The sequence below is a fragment of the Lolium rigidum genome, chromosome 5, assembly GCF_022539505.1.
Source record: "Lolium rigidum isolate FL_2022 chromosome 5, APGP_CSIRO_Lrig_0.1, whole genome shotgun sequence".
NCBI classification, from domain to species: domain Eukaryota; kingdom Viridiplantae; phylum Streptophyta; class Magnoliopsida; order Poales; family Poaceae; genus Lolium; species Lolium rigidum.
The window spans coordinates 6,639,054-6,655,632 of record NC_061512.1 but is presented as its reverse complement, the minus strand read 5'-3'; the positions used below and the strand labels follow the sequence as shown (position 1 = coordinate 6,655,632).

At 44.1% G+C, this 16,579-nt stretch overlaps 1 protein-coding gene across 1 annotated transcript; it reads right to left on the bottom strand.

The window, feature by feature from the left end:
• Positions 1 to 3,424: 3,424 nt before the first annotated feature.
• Positions 3,425 to 13,354, bottom strand: LOC124653071 (serine/threonine-protein phosphatase BSL2 homolog). Its single transcript, XM_047192122.1, has 21 exons — positions 12,955 to 13,354; positions 12,142 to 12,202; positions 11,905 to 11,983; positions 11,707 to 11,786; positions 11,530 to 11,624; positions 11,316 to 11,415; positions 9,293 to 9,362; positions 8,609 to 8,710; positions 8,430 to 8,511; positions 7,805 to 7,984; positions 6,748 to 7,015; positions 6,395 to 6,638; positions 6,042 to 6,212; positions 5,592 to 5,830; positions 5,171 to 5,255; positions 4,991 to 5,089; positions 4,704 to 4,903; positions 4,557 to 4,632; positions 4,337 to 4,472; positions 4,115 to 4,251; positions 3,425 to 4,019 (listed from the first exon to the last, which is right to left on the bottom strand). The coding sequence occupies exons 1-21, from the start codon at positions 13,337 to 13,339 to the stop codon at positions 3,933 to 3,935; spliced, it is 2,976 nt and encodes a 991-aa protein (XP_047048078.1). The 5' UTR covers positions 13,340 to 13,354; the 3' UTR covers positions 3,425 to 3,932.
• Between the last annotated feature and the right edge of the window lie 3,225 nt (positions 13,355 to 16,579).

Sequence of the window (16,579 nt, the reverse complement as noted above, 5' to 3'; positions counted from 1 at the left end):
TAGCGCTAGCTGCTTCGCTGCGGCGTGCGGACGAAGGAGGCGAGGGCGTGTGTCGTCCGCTGTGCGCGCGCGAGAACTCGATCGGGAGCTATCCGGTGGGAGGAAGAAGAAGAAGATAAGGGGGAAGGTGAGGCGGGCGGAGCGCCGCGCGGGGTGTCCTCCGCCTCTCGTCGCTGTCGCTCGCCGGCCCGGCTCGTTTACACTGCCGTCCTCCATGCTTCGCCAGCCACTGATATTTTACCACGACTGTAGGAAGTGAAACTGGGATCGCCAGTAAGAAAGGTAAAAATTCCGTGAAAAGTAAACTTGGATTTTGAAAATTTTATTTTGATTTTTCCCCGCTGATTGTTTGGAGTTTTGGTCAAACAAGATGCTCGAAAGGTGAAGGAAAAAATCACATTAGTACCTATCTTCAAGAATAAAGGAGATATTCAAAGTTGTATTAACTATTGAGGGATTAAATTTATGAGGTGTACTATGAAACTTTGGGAGAGAATCATGGAGCATCGTTTGAGGAGAGTGACGAATGTCACTAAAACCTAATTTTGTTTTATGCATCGGAGATCGATTACAGAGCCGGTTTTCTTGCTTCGCCAACTTATGAAGAGATATAGGGAGTAGAAGAAGGGCATACATATGATCTTCATCGACTTGGACAAGACGTATGATAAAATACCAAGGACAGCCATGTGGTGGACGCCATAGGAACACAAAGTTCCAACAAAGTGCATTACCCTGATCAGAGATATGTACGATCGAGTTGTGACAAGTGTCTGTGTAGGTGATAGTGAGACTGATACCTTTCCAATCACGATAGAACTACGTCAAGAGTCAGTCTTGAGTACATACATGTTTTTTCTTGGTGATGGATGAGGTGACCAAAGATATAGAAGAAGATATTTCTTGGTGTAGGCTTTTTGTTGATGATGCGGTGCTAGTAGATGAAACTAGGGCCGGCGTAAAATAGGAAGTTAGACCTCTAGAGGCAGACGTTGGAGTCAAAGGGTTTTAGACTTAGCAGGACCAATGTTGGTGGTGAAGATGGAGATCCCAAATTAGAAGGACAGATAATGTCTAAGAGGGGCACCTTTCGGTACTTGGGATAAATGTTGCAATGCAATGATGATATCGAAGAGGAAGTTTGCACAGGATCAAGGTAAGGTGGATGAAGTGGCGGCAAGCATGAGGTATCCTATGTGACAAGATGGTCCCACAAAAGGTAAAAGGAAGGTTCTATAGGACGACAATTAGACCGGCGATGCTATATGGGCCAGAATGTTTGGCCTATTTAACAAATGAGTGTAGCAGAGATGTGCATGATACGATGGTCGATGGATGTGCGGTCGTACAAGAAAGGATATGATTAGGAACGAGGTAATTCGCGATAGGCTAGTGGTAGCACCAATCGACGAGAAGCTAGTTCAACACCGAGTAAGGTGGTTTGGGCATGTCCAGCAGAGGAGTATGGAGGAGACTAGAAGGGGTAGGGGACGACCAAAGTTGACTTGCGCATAGGCGGTAAGTAAGGGACTTTAGGGATTGAAATGTACCTAAAGTCTTGGCTCTTGATAGGAATGCATAGAGATCAGCGATCCTTGTGCTAGAATATTAATTTACTATTTTTTTCTTTTCCTTCTTGTTTTGATTTCATTATATTTCTGTTGAGTTTCATATTTAGCTTATCATAACTTGTTTGGGCAAAAAACTTTGATGTTGATGTTGTTGTTGTTGATTGTTTTAGAGTTGTTTCTGCACTGATTCCACCCATAGAATGATTCTATCCTTGTGATCAATAGCTCGTAGTTGGTTGCCAAATATATTTCCAACACTGCGAGAAGTGGATACAAGTTCGAGCCCACCTAGATGATTGACCATATACAATGCACAACCTTACATTGGAAGATTGAGTGTTTTATATTCTCATCATGGTGATAGGCGCAACACTTTGTTCTACCTTACCAGTTACGCCACCTCGACAAAACTAATTTTGGTTTTTAGTGGTTCTTTCATTTTTCCAAATGTGTTCATTCTTAATTACTAGTACATTGGAATGAACTAATATTTTATACATAGAGACCACCGAGAAATTGCTATTCTAATGTAAATTATATCAGACTTTGTTTTGTCCTTGCGTCAATCGGACTCGGGCCAACCACCGCATTTCGTGGCGCAAGTAGTGCCGACTAAATCCCTTTTAAATATCATGCTAGGTAGGGTTGTTTCTGCACCTCCGCAGTGCCATCGCTTTTGTTAGAGCATCTCCACCGGAGAGCCCCAAATCATCGCCGGCAGCAGTTTGTGGAGTCTAGAGAGAGAAACTGCTCACACCGGTGGTCCCAATAAAAATCCACGTCAGCACGAGCCCAATAGAATATCCGGCGAGCCCCAACCGATCCCTGTGGGAAGGGAAGCTATCGGGAGCGCCGGCAACACAAGCAGCAAAACTCCACCTAGGAAGATTCCCACCAGCCCAGGCGTCAGCCTCTCTCTCCCACCTACCACTTCCTCTCTTCTTTTTAATTCTCCACCTACACTCTCTCTCCTATGTCATGTGCTGCTGGCACATGCTATTGGGCTGACCGGTGTGCAGAGTCTGAACTTTTTAGCCGGTGTTTGCTGTCGGCGGTCCCAATACGTACCGGTATGTGTGATGCTGGCTAGTATTTGGGGGTCACTGGTGGAGAGGCATGACATTGGTCCTGGAAAGGGGCATTTGTTAGCAATGAAATCTTCTCACAAACGGAAGCAGAAGAAATGTTTCTTTGTTGCCATCGGACCATCTCAATAGTGTGAATCCCTCGGTTTCCAGTGAACTTAGGAGATAGCCTTTGAACTCATGTATTTTCTTCTCGGAAGGGTAATACTCCATCCTATGTAAGAAGCTTGAACAACAATTTCTTAGGATGGCAATGTTTTTAGCCTCTAAACCTTGAATTTTGACGCCCCATGTTCTTTTGGGTGATAAACCACATTCCATCTAGCCGAAAGAATATAGATCGGAAATAGTCCAATCTTTGGAGTACTCCTTTCAGAACTTGGACGAAAGATACCATGTAAAGAACCATTTTGCGGCTATCCATGTTTCATAATGTGTTCATTCAGTACCATATAGATGGATGGAGTATCTCCAACACGTGCTAGTTCAGTATACAAAAATACTGTTGAATGGTTTGTCTTTGAGGACACTTCTGCTACTGTCATTGTACACTAGACAAATAAAATGCTTCCCCAGTGTATAAATTTTGAAAAGGACTGCTAAGCCCATCCACCAAAATAAACAGAACATAGATGCAACATCCACTAGACCTACAGTAAATTAAATTTACTCATCAATTCTGTTCACCACCAAAAACCTTTAATTAAAGATTTAAAAAAAAGAATGGTATTGTACACAAGCGCCAGGGACAGAAATAGGTGGGAGAAGTTAAATAAGTGATACCACCACTATTATACAAGAGCTGGCAAACAGGCCCTACAACAAATAAGTTTTACTCCTTTGGCCACCCCATACTTTTGAAACATGTGAGAAAAAAAATCTAGACACAGGAAAAGAATACCTAGTACAACACTATTCCTTTCTGCCCCTCCAATTTGTCAACAGAACACATACAACCCACCCCTATCTGCTGGCATCTGACTATATACAGGTGAAGCTTGTATCGATGATAAACCGATGGCCGACGGCTCATCTATCTACTCTTCTCATGTCTAGGGAAAAAGCTTGGAGAGCTCTGTCTGTGGGGATCGGCAAAACATTCTCCGCCTTCAGATCGCTAAGAGTCGCTCCCCCGCAGATGACTTCCTGTTGCCATTGTTGCGCAATAGCATGTCACCTAGGCATAGATCATCTGCATGTTGCGCAGAACTGATAAATATAGCAAAAACCCACTGGCACGGACTTAGAAAGGATCGCTTCCGCACATCGGGAGCTGCTATATCCACGCAAGGGAGCCTCGGTCATTGTTGGCTGCTTGAGGGCGGCCCCTAGTTGGGGTCGGTGGCCTGTTGGCATTTAGTTCCTGATTTTTAACACAAAGGAGTTAAAAGCGGGCAGACAGCGTTATTACGACCTAGTGCAAATACGTTAGTATCTTTTGATAAAGTGGCCTCTTACCTGCATCCATGTGTCTTCGATATGCTCTGGGGAGGTCTCAGGTGATGTCAAGGCAGGTGGCAAAGGATGAATGAGTTTCGGGACAACCACAAGATCCCTTCCAAGAACTAAGATTGCACCTGCGTTATTTGCCGTACCTGTGCGCATACCATATGAGCAATGGGACCAACCCAACTGCAAGAGATGATTGGAATAAACCATGCAAGATTAAGATGTCCATACCACAGTAATTTGTTGCCGAGAAGAGAGTAATCAAGTGACCTTGAGCGAAACGCTCAAAACCATCCATCACACACTCATGTGCTCGCACAATCAACTGCAGGTCATTGTTGTTGCAGAACTCCATAACACGGTCAGGCTGTTGTAACAGTGCACATTAGTTTCATAAACCACAGGAACCAACATAGAGAGAAGATCTAATCAAAACATAGATGACATTTACCCCAAAGGTGACAAGACCTGGGCCCCGAGCATTTGGTCTGAGTCCTTCGACGCTGTCATTCTCAGTTGGATCCGACCTTTAAGCATATATATAAAATGTTAGAACCTTGCAGTAATAGTAACAAAAAGAGTTGTTAAGTTTGCTGACCATAGAAGATCCATTAGAACAACTGAGCCTGCTTCCATGGTAATCGGTCTTTGGAGATTCTCGATTTGCTCTATGTGGTTAATGGAGCGTCCAATACCACCATGCATGCAGATTATTTTCTTCTCTATTAGGGCAGCCAAAGGAAGCCAATTAAATAACCTATTCACACGATGCCAGGTCCAGATTCCATCTCGCTCACCCTAGTTTAGAATTAAAGAACCGCGAGTTAAGTACAAGATACAAATATTGCCAAATAAGAAATGCAATATGAAAAGATGAACCATTACCATTCGCTCTATGCACTCTATTCGGAACCCAAACAGAGCATTGATATCTGCTGCCTCATGATTCCCCCGAATCAAATGTACATTTTGAGGATATTCAACCTAAATTTTACAACGAGCTTGGCATTACAATTTGAAATAAATAACAACTAATGGTATGCTCACAGCTTGATATTTAGTTACCTTCAGAGCAAGGAGAAGAGTAATAGTCTCCAAACTATGTTGACCACGATCAACGTAATCTCCCAAGAAGAGGTAATCAATGTAACTGAGATTTCAAGAAGATGCATATCAGATCAGGAGAACATTTTCAGATTCAAAGAAGCTGTGCACAAATCAAGACGAACCAACAGGGGGAGGAACCCCCGTTGTATATTTTATTAAGATAGAAGTGAGTCTCGAACTCAGGCTGTCTAGCACACTGTCACATGTGCTAGCCAGTAAGCCCCTGAGCCTTCCTCAGCGCACAAATCAATACATTAGGAGCACATGTTACAAAATTCAATTTGAGAGCAGGAGATACTAACAAATCCCCCAAAATAGGGAAGAACGAGGAAAACAGTATCACAATAATAACAACTAAAAAGATCAAAAAGATACTCACGCAATGTCTCCTGCTGTTGAGGGAGAACCATACTCGTCGAATAAGCGCATTAGGTCACCAAATTGACCATGCAGATCACCAAATATCTTAATGGGAGCTTTAAGCTTTATGACGCTTGGTTCACTTGAAAATATTCTTTCAGCACTATCGCATAGATCTGCAATTTCATTACAGTCCAAGAAGAACTGTCTTCGCACAGGAGGCTTCCAACCACGAGGTTTAAGGAGAGATGCAATTACCTGGTTAATTGACCCAAAAATAAAACCTTAAAGGCAGAATAGAAAAGGAGAATTCCTCTGAAAAAGTTCAATCCATATATACCAGCAGCTCCACAAAAAAGGAGAGTGCTAAATAACCTTACAGATTCTACAAATCTAAAACAAAGTATATTCTAGCATGCCCAGTTTTTCAGATACCCCATATAACTTTTGTTTCTGAACAGTAAAATACCTTTTTGGGCACACTATTAATAGACATTTGCCGATCCAGTAATTTTCTAGCCGCAGTTGCATTCTCAGGAGTGCCATAGATAACCCTTCTTCCTTCGTTTTCAAATTGATCAATTGACAGCTGCCTAACCATGCCACCTAAGGCACCTCCTGTTTCTGCTGCTACCACAACCTACAAAACACAACAAAGAAAAATGTTGTTAAGCATGCCCACCAAGCAACTTGACCTAGACTGTTCAGAAGAGGAATAATCTATCAGTTGAGGAATAATCCACCAAGAACAAAATAAAAACAACCTGAAGGACATAGAATTAGTAAGAACAAAAACTCAAACTAGTTGTATTTTCTACTCACTGCTCTATGGTGTAACCGAACCCCGGGAGGTGGTGTTGAATTGTTTGAAAGAGCAACATCTGGTTTGATGAGGCTTAAATGTTGCTTCCCACTTGGTGTGGCATCTGGAGACTGCTCTCTGTCGGGTGAATGCTCCATCTCACCATTAACTTGCCTGGCTTTTACAGCAGCTAAAGTAGCACTGATTGCCTCAGCCTCTGCAGCAGATGCTTCAACCAAATAATCAACACCTTTACTTGATCTCCTACGCAACGAAAAAAAAAAGAGTTTGGGAAACACATCTGAGTATGCAGATCAGCAGACCATGCAAACAAAAACGGTGAGCACAAGTCTAGGACAAAAATGATGCAAACCTCTGTCCCTGGATCACAGCATTCTCAGGGCTGATATCAGTATACACATCCCCATTAACAGGAGGAGCAACTGGGGTTCCAAGAACCACAGCTCCATCAGCAGTTGTCTCTCCAGTTGTTTGCCCTGTTTGCTCATCATTGTAAGCAAACCTGCCAGGTGCTCCTCCAGCTTGCATGTTAGCGGCAGCAGCAGCTGCATGGTTAGCTGCACTTGTTGTCTCAGCAGCAGCAAGATCTTCGGCAGCAAGAAGGTCGTCTAGCAGCACACCTGTGGTAGCAAGTACAAATGAAATTTAGCATTGAAAAGGTTTGGCCATACCACCTTCTACCAAATTCCAATCAGTCAGAACCAGAACTACTACCAATCCTTCAGAAAAAAGACCAACCCAGAGTTATGGGGTTGATTTTTCTAGGTTTTTCTAATAACATGATGAAAAAATATGCTTCGTTGAAATTATACTTCCCAAGTGACCAAAATAGGTGAGATTCAGCCATCGTATCGTGTAATTTGGTTTGAATTAGCAGTCTTTTGACTCTGCTGACCCAGATGTCAACTCTGAAGAAACATGTGCATGCCATAAGTTAACAGTTAACTCAAGGTAATTTACACCCAGAATACGAGGTTTTAATCAAATTGATGTAAACTAGGAATGTGTTAAGCTTGAATCTTGAACAGCTTTGCCAACCTTTTTTGAGAGAGGAAAAAGGGATATGCAAGCACAGTAAAATCTAATTAAGTATGTGGCAATGGCCTAATACTTGGCATTCCTTTTGTTTTACCAACAAAGAAAAGGCTTAGGAGGATCATCATAGCAGCTGAACAAGTAAAGATGCCTCAAATAGATGAACCTCAGAATGACATGAATATTTTGTGAATAGCCCAATCATATGGCTGCATCGCTTATAACATCAACCGACCATGAGACTTCAACATCCCACAGGAAGATATCGTGATGCAAAAGAGCACTACTAAGTACTAACGTGACTCAATAGGACTTTTAGGACCGAGGGACTCACAGGAAAACAGAATAAAATTCATATAAACTGATGTGTTTACCTCCTCGTAAACCTCCATAAATGAATATCATATCACCAACTGCAGCAGCTGCATGCCTGCACCTTCGTGTAAGCTCTCCAGAAGCCTCACCGCCTGCGGCATCCGCACTATATCTTCCTGTCCTTGGAGTTGTAACTACTGATTTTGTGTCGCACCAAACTCCAGCAGCAGTGTCCAACACTAAGAAAGACAGAATGGCAGAGCAAATAAGGATTGGAAATAGTTATGCATTCGAAGATCTAAACCAAGTAGTCAATGCTGAAACTATCAAGTACTTGAACAGAACATCTACTTCCATTAAAGGAATATTTGTATTGCACATATAATTAGTAACAGCATGCATATTTCCATGTTGAATAAATAGTGAAAACCATTAAGCAAGAAATGGCAACATTAATCAGCAGGGAAACAACATAAAGGTCAACAGTTCACGTAGTAAATGATCCATGAAAGGTATTTGCTCTTAGTTCTGAAATGAACTTTCTGCCAGTTATCACCAAACAAATTGAGATCAATTTTTCTTAAGTTAACACCAAGAGATATTTTACTCAAGTTTCATGAATTTGAATTCACACCAAACAAATGTAAATAAAATGATAATAACTTGAAGTACTGAAAATAGAACCTGCCACGCTTGACGAGTCTTCTACCATGCGACCGCCTCCAAGAGCCCCTCCTGAGACATGAAGTCGTGCATTGACGAAAACCTATAGCATTGGTAAAATAGTAATATTGCATTGCACCAAACAATAAAGTGAGATCATTCTGAAAATCAAACAAAAAAATGTCAGATTGGCAGCTTACAGCAGCATGTTGATATCTGGGTGATGGAGAGACGCCAGGGGCAATTGCCCACTCCCAGCGACCATCCCTATGCTTTGCAAGACCATACGCACTTGAAAGGGGCTGGTGATTTTAGCAAAGAGGAGTATAACGTTAGCTGCGGAGAGTATGCTGGAACACAATTGTACAAGACATCGGAAACAGATTTCACTGCCTCAAAAAAAAGGTTGAATACTGCAACCCTAAAAGGACTATGACAAGATTTTGTTTTCAGGGAAGGCTCCCCTCAGGGGAAAATAAGGTTGTTTCAGATTCAGTTTAAATCCCATGTGCAGACTCTTTGTGCTGATCCAAAAAAAATGTGATTTTACAAGTTAACTGACTAAAATGTGCACATCAGGACAGACACATTAATCGTCTAATCCTATGCTGCAAAGCACATCTCTGTAAGAGAATGCACCACTGGTGACTTTGTACAAGCATACAGTGCTTCTGACTATCACTAACACATGAAAAGTACATGAGCCCTTGTTGTGACTTATGGCAGCTTTGAATCTACAAACTATAATCAGGGAAATTTGTACCATATTCCTATTAGAAGAAAAATCATAAATGCTCAGTAACTAAATATACCCAATCAGTAATTCACAAATTATGCCGCATACTCCTGAAGAACTTACTGCGAAAAGTAGTATTGTCACTTACCACACTATTAGTGTCCCTCCCACCACAAAGCAAAAGAAGTCCATCAGAGCGGGCACTTGCAGTTGCATACCTGAACAACAACATTATACAAGACTAGAGTCAGCATAAGGATATCAGAACCAAGGTTTTGGCTACCGGATTGAAAATGTTACCAGAGCAGGTCGATATTTTTGGTTGCCAGGGATACCGGAAAATACCGTCCATTTTCGGACGGAATTTTTGAAAAAGTTTTGAATTTGAATTTACTTGTTAAGTTAATTAAGCTAAGAACCTTTCAACTAACAGATTAGCTTGGTTGCTCTGGTGGTTGATGTGTACACCCTTACCGGTGGTTAGAGGTTCAAGTTTTGTGCCCTTAATTTATATTTTCATATACGTCTTAGGCTAATCAAACAATTGAAAAAATCTACTCCCTCCGGTCCGAAAAAAATGTCGGACGGTCTAATTTGCAAAAACGCCCTCGTGTTTGTTTTTTGGTTAACCCGTACTCCATGTTATCGCCTCGTCGTAGCCAACCCACAACCGCACCCCGTAGTCAACCCCGTCCACTCTGCTCTTCTCTCTCTCTTCTCCCCTCCACGGCTCGCCGAGATCCCATCCGCAAAAAGGCTGACCTTTTGGTCCAAGCCGGTGACAATCGCTAGATCCATCGTCGGCGAGGGTTGATCCAGTTGCTGCAAGGCCAGACACGCTGGATCCGGTGGCCGCGACCTCTCTCGCACGATTCCCCTTTCTTCACAGACATCGCAGCCAGACTCGCCCAATTTTTTTTCTCCCTCGCTGATCGCGGCCACCCACCCGAGCCTCGATGCTCGGCGGCGCCTTCTCTGCGGACGATTCACTCACTTAGGCTTCATCCCTGCTCTTCCATGGAGTTATACCTGATGAGTGCTCGGCCGGCGTCGAGGCCCCGGCCTCCCACGGCTCCACTTTCGTCGCCATGGCGGACCCGTACTAGCGCCGGCAGGGAGCCCAAGCAACAGCTAAAGCCAGTGCTCGAGACGAGGGCTCCGACCCTATCAGCGTTGAGCTCACTGGCCGGAGGCACGGAACCGGTCTTGGCCAGAGGAGCTGGCGTGCAGGATGAACTGGCCGGAGGAGGAGCTAGCGCGAAGGTTTGATCGATCCGGCCAAAGCGAGCTCTTGAGCAGATTGATCGGGATCAGATCGATCCGGCCAGAAACGGAATCGCGTTATTCGCGTGCAGGGGCGAGCGACGAGGAATGGTTTTTTCTCATTTTAGAAGGACTTAATTGTAAAACGAAATTGTACTAGCTGTCTGACACTTTTTTCGGATCGGAGGGAGTAAAAAGGTAGTTTGTCAACAGGATTCAAACTCACGATCTACAGCACACAGAACTGTATCATACCGGTAAGCTAAGGTGCTTGTCCATGTTCAGTATACGTTACACACCTTTATATACAATGCTCCGTTTGAACTAATCCAGAATTTTTTAGCCGGTAAAGAGGATTTACCACAAGGGGTTGGTAAAACTGGTTACCGAGCGCTAACCGCGGTAATTCGTCTGGTAACTGAAACTTGATCTAAGACCTACTTTCAGCAAGATATAAAAGTGTATATTGCAGCTATTAAAATGCAAGGTTTCATTGCAGCAAATAATTAACTGTGAAGTACAGCAGTAGCAAAACATTCTAGTCAGGTTTGTGATGTTTCTCATATAAGAAGACTTAACAAACTTGAAACCACCTTTGGCTCGTGATTGCTATGGAAAACATAACAGTATCAATGAGATATATATGACTAATGTTTTCCATAACTGCCAGAGCAAAATAAAGCACTGTACTGCTAAATTAAATGTAATGGTGCATATAAAGAGATATTGAGAGCTTTGGTTATAATTAATAAAGGCACGGTTTCATGCACCAAAAGTTAGCTCATTAATGTACAGCACTACAACAGCATCTTGCTAATAACTACTGCAAGATTTCAAGACAATTACGCCACGGATTTTTTTCTATCTCGCTGATTTAACTGTATTTAAAAGGAAAAGCTTCCACTTACATGCACGGCGGTGGCCCTTCACCTTCTGGTTCAAGTTTCCTCCATTCGTATGGCTTTGCAGCGGTATCAAGGGCCCAAACATCTGCCAGAGGACGCTTTCCTGAAATAAGTGTATTGTTAGTGTTGAAATTTGAAATACTTAGGACAGGACAATCTGTAAGTAAGTAACTAAGTACAATTCTAGGCCAGATAAACACATATGGAAATAGCCTACCATCATTTCCACCAATTGTCAACAAGAACCTCTGCCCAACCAAGGCCATGACATGTCCGTATCGTGGACCAGGACCAGGCCCTTGAACCACCACTCTACAAAGAAGGCTAAGACCCTCAGTACATGTATGTAGTACCAAAAGAAAATCTGAAGTTATAATAGTGGAGTGAAATACACCTGTGCCATCGTGGACGTTGTTGTGTAAGATCCAGAACATGGAGGTCCTCTGCAGATAAACCAGCAGGGCCTATACCACCCTGCATTGCGGCAAACAATGGGAAAATTAAATTATTAGTTTCTACTGGCACTGACCTGGAAAAAAATGACGCACCTACTAACCTAAAGGCTAAAGCAAAATACTGAAGTGTAAAGTACCTGAATGACCACCATGGTTCCAACAGCAGTCGCTACATGGGCGGCTCTTGGTGAAGGAGGTTCTCCAAGTGGAGTAAGCCTGACAAAATTGTGTTTTGTATAATCAGAACAAATAATTATACCAAGACAAGCATCAATCTACCCAGAAATGCCCATGGGATCTATAAAGCTTAGGAAAATAACTAACACACAGCACTGAAGCACCAAACTGAAAAATAAATATGAAAACCACTGTACCTGGTCCACTTATTTGATAACACGTCATAACAGTGAACATCTGCGGTAGCCCCAGCAAGACCTGCAATCAAGGAGATCGATAAGCAAATCAATTTTGTGTATGACCAGATTGACAGTTTCAAGCAAAGGAATTGGTTTGGGCATAGTCTACTCTTTGTCACACCCCCATCCAGTGCAGCCACATCAAAAGTTCTCAAATCAACATTTCCAGTTTGAGACCATAGTACACTCTTTCTAACACTTCATCATATATATTATAACGCCACAACGAACTAGGTTGGACATTACAGAGACTGCAATCTCCCAAGCACGATCTAGTTGTATTAGAGAACTCACGTCCGTATACTATGTTTGGCGCCTCAAATAATATATGAGCGCTATATTTGGCCTTCCAAGTAAGAACCTGAGCACCGAGTTACGCGGCAATATAACGCCTTAATGTCAAACTCATCATTACTATCCAAACAAAGGTAGCGCCTCAAATTCCCGCGGTACCATTAATTAACCTAGTCCCGCGCAAACCAGCCACAGCACCAAGCAGCCAGTACCCTGAATTCCACCTCTTAATGAGACTGGTACTCTAGATTCGTAATCCGGCCTAGATTCTAACCGCAAAAAAGAAACATTCCCTCCCAAAAATCCAGTCTTTTTCCCTCCTTCCACTCCGAAGCAAGATCACCAGCTAAACCATTTCCTGCTGTTTCAGTTCCCTTCAAACTATGGCTCTCGACAACAACACAAGCTAGAAACTCAGCAGCATCCAGCGAACCCATTTTGAAAGTGAAAAGCAAGCTCAGGAAGAAAGGGGCGTACGGATCCCGGCGCTCCCGGCGGACGAGGGCGGCGTGGCGGAGTTCCCCTCGAGCGCGGTGGCGCCGCCGAAGAGGATCAGGCGCTGGCCGATGTAGCCCGGGGAGCCCTCTTCCCCGACGGCGGGCACGGCCGTGAGCGTGTGGCCGCAGCGGCAGCCCGGCCCGTCCTCCTTCTTGTCCATGGCCGCGTCCACCACCGTGTACCCCGGGGCCGGCCTGGGCCCCGCCGCCGCCGCCGCCGGAGCTCCAGCCGGCTCGGGAGGCGGGGACACGGAAGGGGTCTCGGCCCCGCTGCCGGAGCCGCCGACCTGCACCGTGACGGAGGCGGCGGTGGCGGCGTCGGAGTCGGAGTCCGACTCCGTGGCCATCCGCGCGTCCACGTCCATGGCCGCCCGCCGCTGCGCCTAGGGTTTTCCGCAGGCCCGAGATTTGCCCCGGGGGAGCTGCCGGCCGGCTCGGTGCGCTCCGCCGCTCGCCGGCGGGCTCGCTCTAGGGTCCGCCGCCGGCCGCCGGCCGACGCGAGGCGAGGAGAGGAGATGGGATCGCGAGGAGGACGAGGAGGAGGAGCGTGGGGCGAGCGCGCGAGCCCCTGGGGATTTGGGAATTTGCGTCAGATGTGAGGGGCGGCTGCGGGATTGCGGCGGAGGTCGGGGACCGGAGCAGAAAATGTCGCGGGGGGAGGCGGCTGACTGACGGAGACGGAGAGCGACGTGGGAATGTGGGGGATATTTGTATGTGCATTTCAAATGAGCCACCTTCTACAAAAAAAAAAAAAAAAAAAAAAAAACATTTTTGAATGCACGCCTATTTTGGAATGAGGCGCCTCCTAGTCTAGAAACAAAGCTTGAATTGAAATTTAGCTTTTCTTTAAGGAAAGACATCATGGCGAACTTTATTAGTTACTACTAACCATCCAAGCATCATCCACGAAAACACCAACAAGAGGCTCCTTTTGCCAAACAATCGAGGAAGGACCCTCTGAGTGGGCTAGCTAAAACATACATATGCATTCATATTGGCTTCTCTAGGACTATTGGAAAGTACAATTTTAATTACGACATAGTAAGATAGACTTCTCATAAATAGCAGCAGACGAACCCGAAACAATTCCCGCCATTTTTCATCACGTCGATCATGTCCATGCAGTCGGAATTGACTTCAATCATGTTACATTCCACCCCACTTAGCGCCAATGGGGCTTTAACCGACTTGTCCCACAGTAGCGCTTCAAGAGCTAAGCTACCCTCAACTTCGATATTGTAGACTTGGGCGATGATCGAGTCCATGCCGAGAAGCTCCCATATTTTGTTTACCCTTGGGCATAAAAAGATGGCATGACGAATGCTCTCGCACTCTGTATTGCAAAGTTGGCGGTTGCCACTAGGCTGCACTGCCTAGTGGTGAGTATTCTGTTGCACAGAATAGATCCCTGTATTGCTTTCCAACAATATATCCTAAGCTTTGTATGAAAGTTTAGTGACCATATTGTTTTCCACACAGGAAAGGTTGAGAAGTGTTGTAATTGCATGTTCGTCTGAGCTTGCTCCTGTGCATGTTCCCACTCGACATGGTAGCATGATCGCACGGAGAACACTCCTGTTTTCGTATAATGCTAGGATACAAAGTCCTCCATCATACCTCTCGCAAATGGAATATTTATAATTATTTCAGCATCAATCGTCCAAAACACCTCCCTAATCAGTTCTTCATCCCATTCACATCAATAGGCTCTAAAACACTAGTATACAAAATATGTCATCTTCTTGTCGCAATTTTTCTATTTGGGCGTTTGAAAGTTTGAATGCCAGCCCATAAACTCTGACAAGTGTAATAGCTTCCCTTCTTCAACTGACAATTGAAAATATCTCCAGAGGGGAAGAACATTTCTCGTAGAATGGATGCACACATAAGGAATCAGGTTTAGATATTAGTCTCCAACAATGTTTTGCCTGCAAAACTCGAAAACCCATCCCTCCTTGTCCTTTGGGTACACACATCTTTCACCATGCAAACCAATGCATATGTTTTTGTTGATCATCATCTCCTCACCATAATTGGGGAATTTCATATATAATTCCTTTTATGATCTGTTTGGGTAGCTTGAAGACTAACATAGCATATGCCGGAATGGCTTGAATGGCGGCTTTGAGCAATACCTCCTTTCCACCAAAGGACATGTTTTTCTCCTTCCAACCACTTAGAAATTTACAAAATCTATCAATAAGATGTTGAAAAGAATCGGATCTATTGATGCGTGCAGTTGACACACGTCCGTTGGGAACCCCAAGAGGAAGGTCTGATGCAGACAGTAGCAAGTTTTCAAACCAAGGTTTATCGAACCAGGAGGAGCCAAGAAGCACGTTGAAGGTTGATGGTGGCGGAATGTAATGTGGCGCAACACCAGGGATTCCGGCGCCAACGTGGAACCTGCACAACACAACCAAAGTACTTTGCCCCAACGAAACAGCGAGGTTGTCAATCTCACCGGCTTGCTCGTAACAAAGGATTAACCGTATTGTGTGGAAGATGATTGTTTGCAGAAAACAGTAAAACAAGTATTGCAGTAGGTTGTATGCGATGTAAAGAATAGGACCGGGGTCCACAGTTCACTAGAGGTGTCTCTCCCATAAGATAAAAGCATGTTGGGTGAACAAATTACGATCGGGCAATTGACAAATAGAGAGGGCATAACAATGCACATACATGATATGATAAATATAGTGAGATTTAATTGGGCATTACGACAAAGTACATAGACCGCTATCCGAGCATGCATCTATGCCTAAAAAGTCCACCTTCGGGTTATCATCCGAACCCCTTCCAGTATTAAGTTGCAAAACAACAGACAATTGCATTAAGTATGGTGCGTAATGTAATCAATAACTACATCCTCGGACATAGCATCAATGTTTTATCCCTAGTGGCAACAGCACATCCACAACCTTAGAACTTTATGTCACTCGTCCCAGATTTAATGGAGGCATGAACCCACTATCGAGCATAAATACTCCCTCTTGGAGTTAAGAGCAAAAACTTGGCCAGAGCCTCTACTAATAACGGAGAGCATGCAAGATCATAAACAACACATAGGTAATAACTTGATAATTAACATAACATAATTGTTATCACCAGAATTTGACCGAGTCAGAGGTGGGCCGCGATCAAGATGGGCTTGAAGATTATATACAGAAGAAATACGTGAATCGGCCTTATATGCAAAGTTGGGCTAGTTTGCCCTTGTATCTGTAACATAGTAGATTACGTGTCGGTTAGTTAGAGTTTGCTTCGTGCACGGTCGGGATTATTCCCACGTTAGAAAGTCCCCTGGACTATAAATATGTATCTAGGGTTTATGAAATAAACAACAACCAACGTTCAACACAAATCAATCTCGGCGCATCGCCAACTCCTTCGTCTCGAGGGTTTCTTCCGGTAAGCACCATGCTGCCTAGATCGCATCTTGCAATCTAGGCGAGCACAAGCTTATTACGTTGTTCATGCGTTGCTCGTTACGAAGCCTTTTTGATGGCGAGCAACGTAGTTATCTTAGATGTGTTAGGGTTAGCATTGTTCTTCGTATCATATGCTCGTCGTAGTGCAACCCTTAGGCATCTAGCCGCCCTTAC

What these genes read in the sequence shown, in the direction of transcription:
- LOC124653071 (XM_047192122.1), bottom strand. Translation starts at nt 13,339, where the DNA reads ATGGACGTGGACGCGCGGATGGCCACGGAGTCGGACTCCGACTCCGAC. An exon ending in CAACGTCCACGATGGCACAG is followed by an intron (nt 11,625 to 11,706) that starts GTGTATTTCACT and finishes CCTTCTTTGTAG; the next exon opens with AGTGGTGGTTCAAGGGCCTG. An exon ending in CTCTTCTCCTTGCTCTGAAG is followed by an intron (nt 5,090 to 5,170) that starts GTAACTAAATAT and finishes TGTAAAATTTAG; the next exon opens with GTTGAATATCCTCAAAATGT.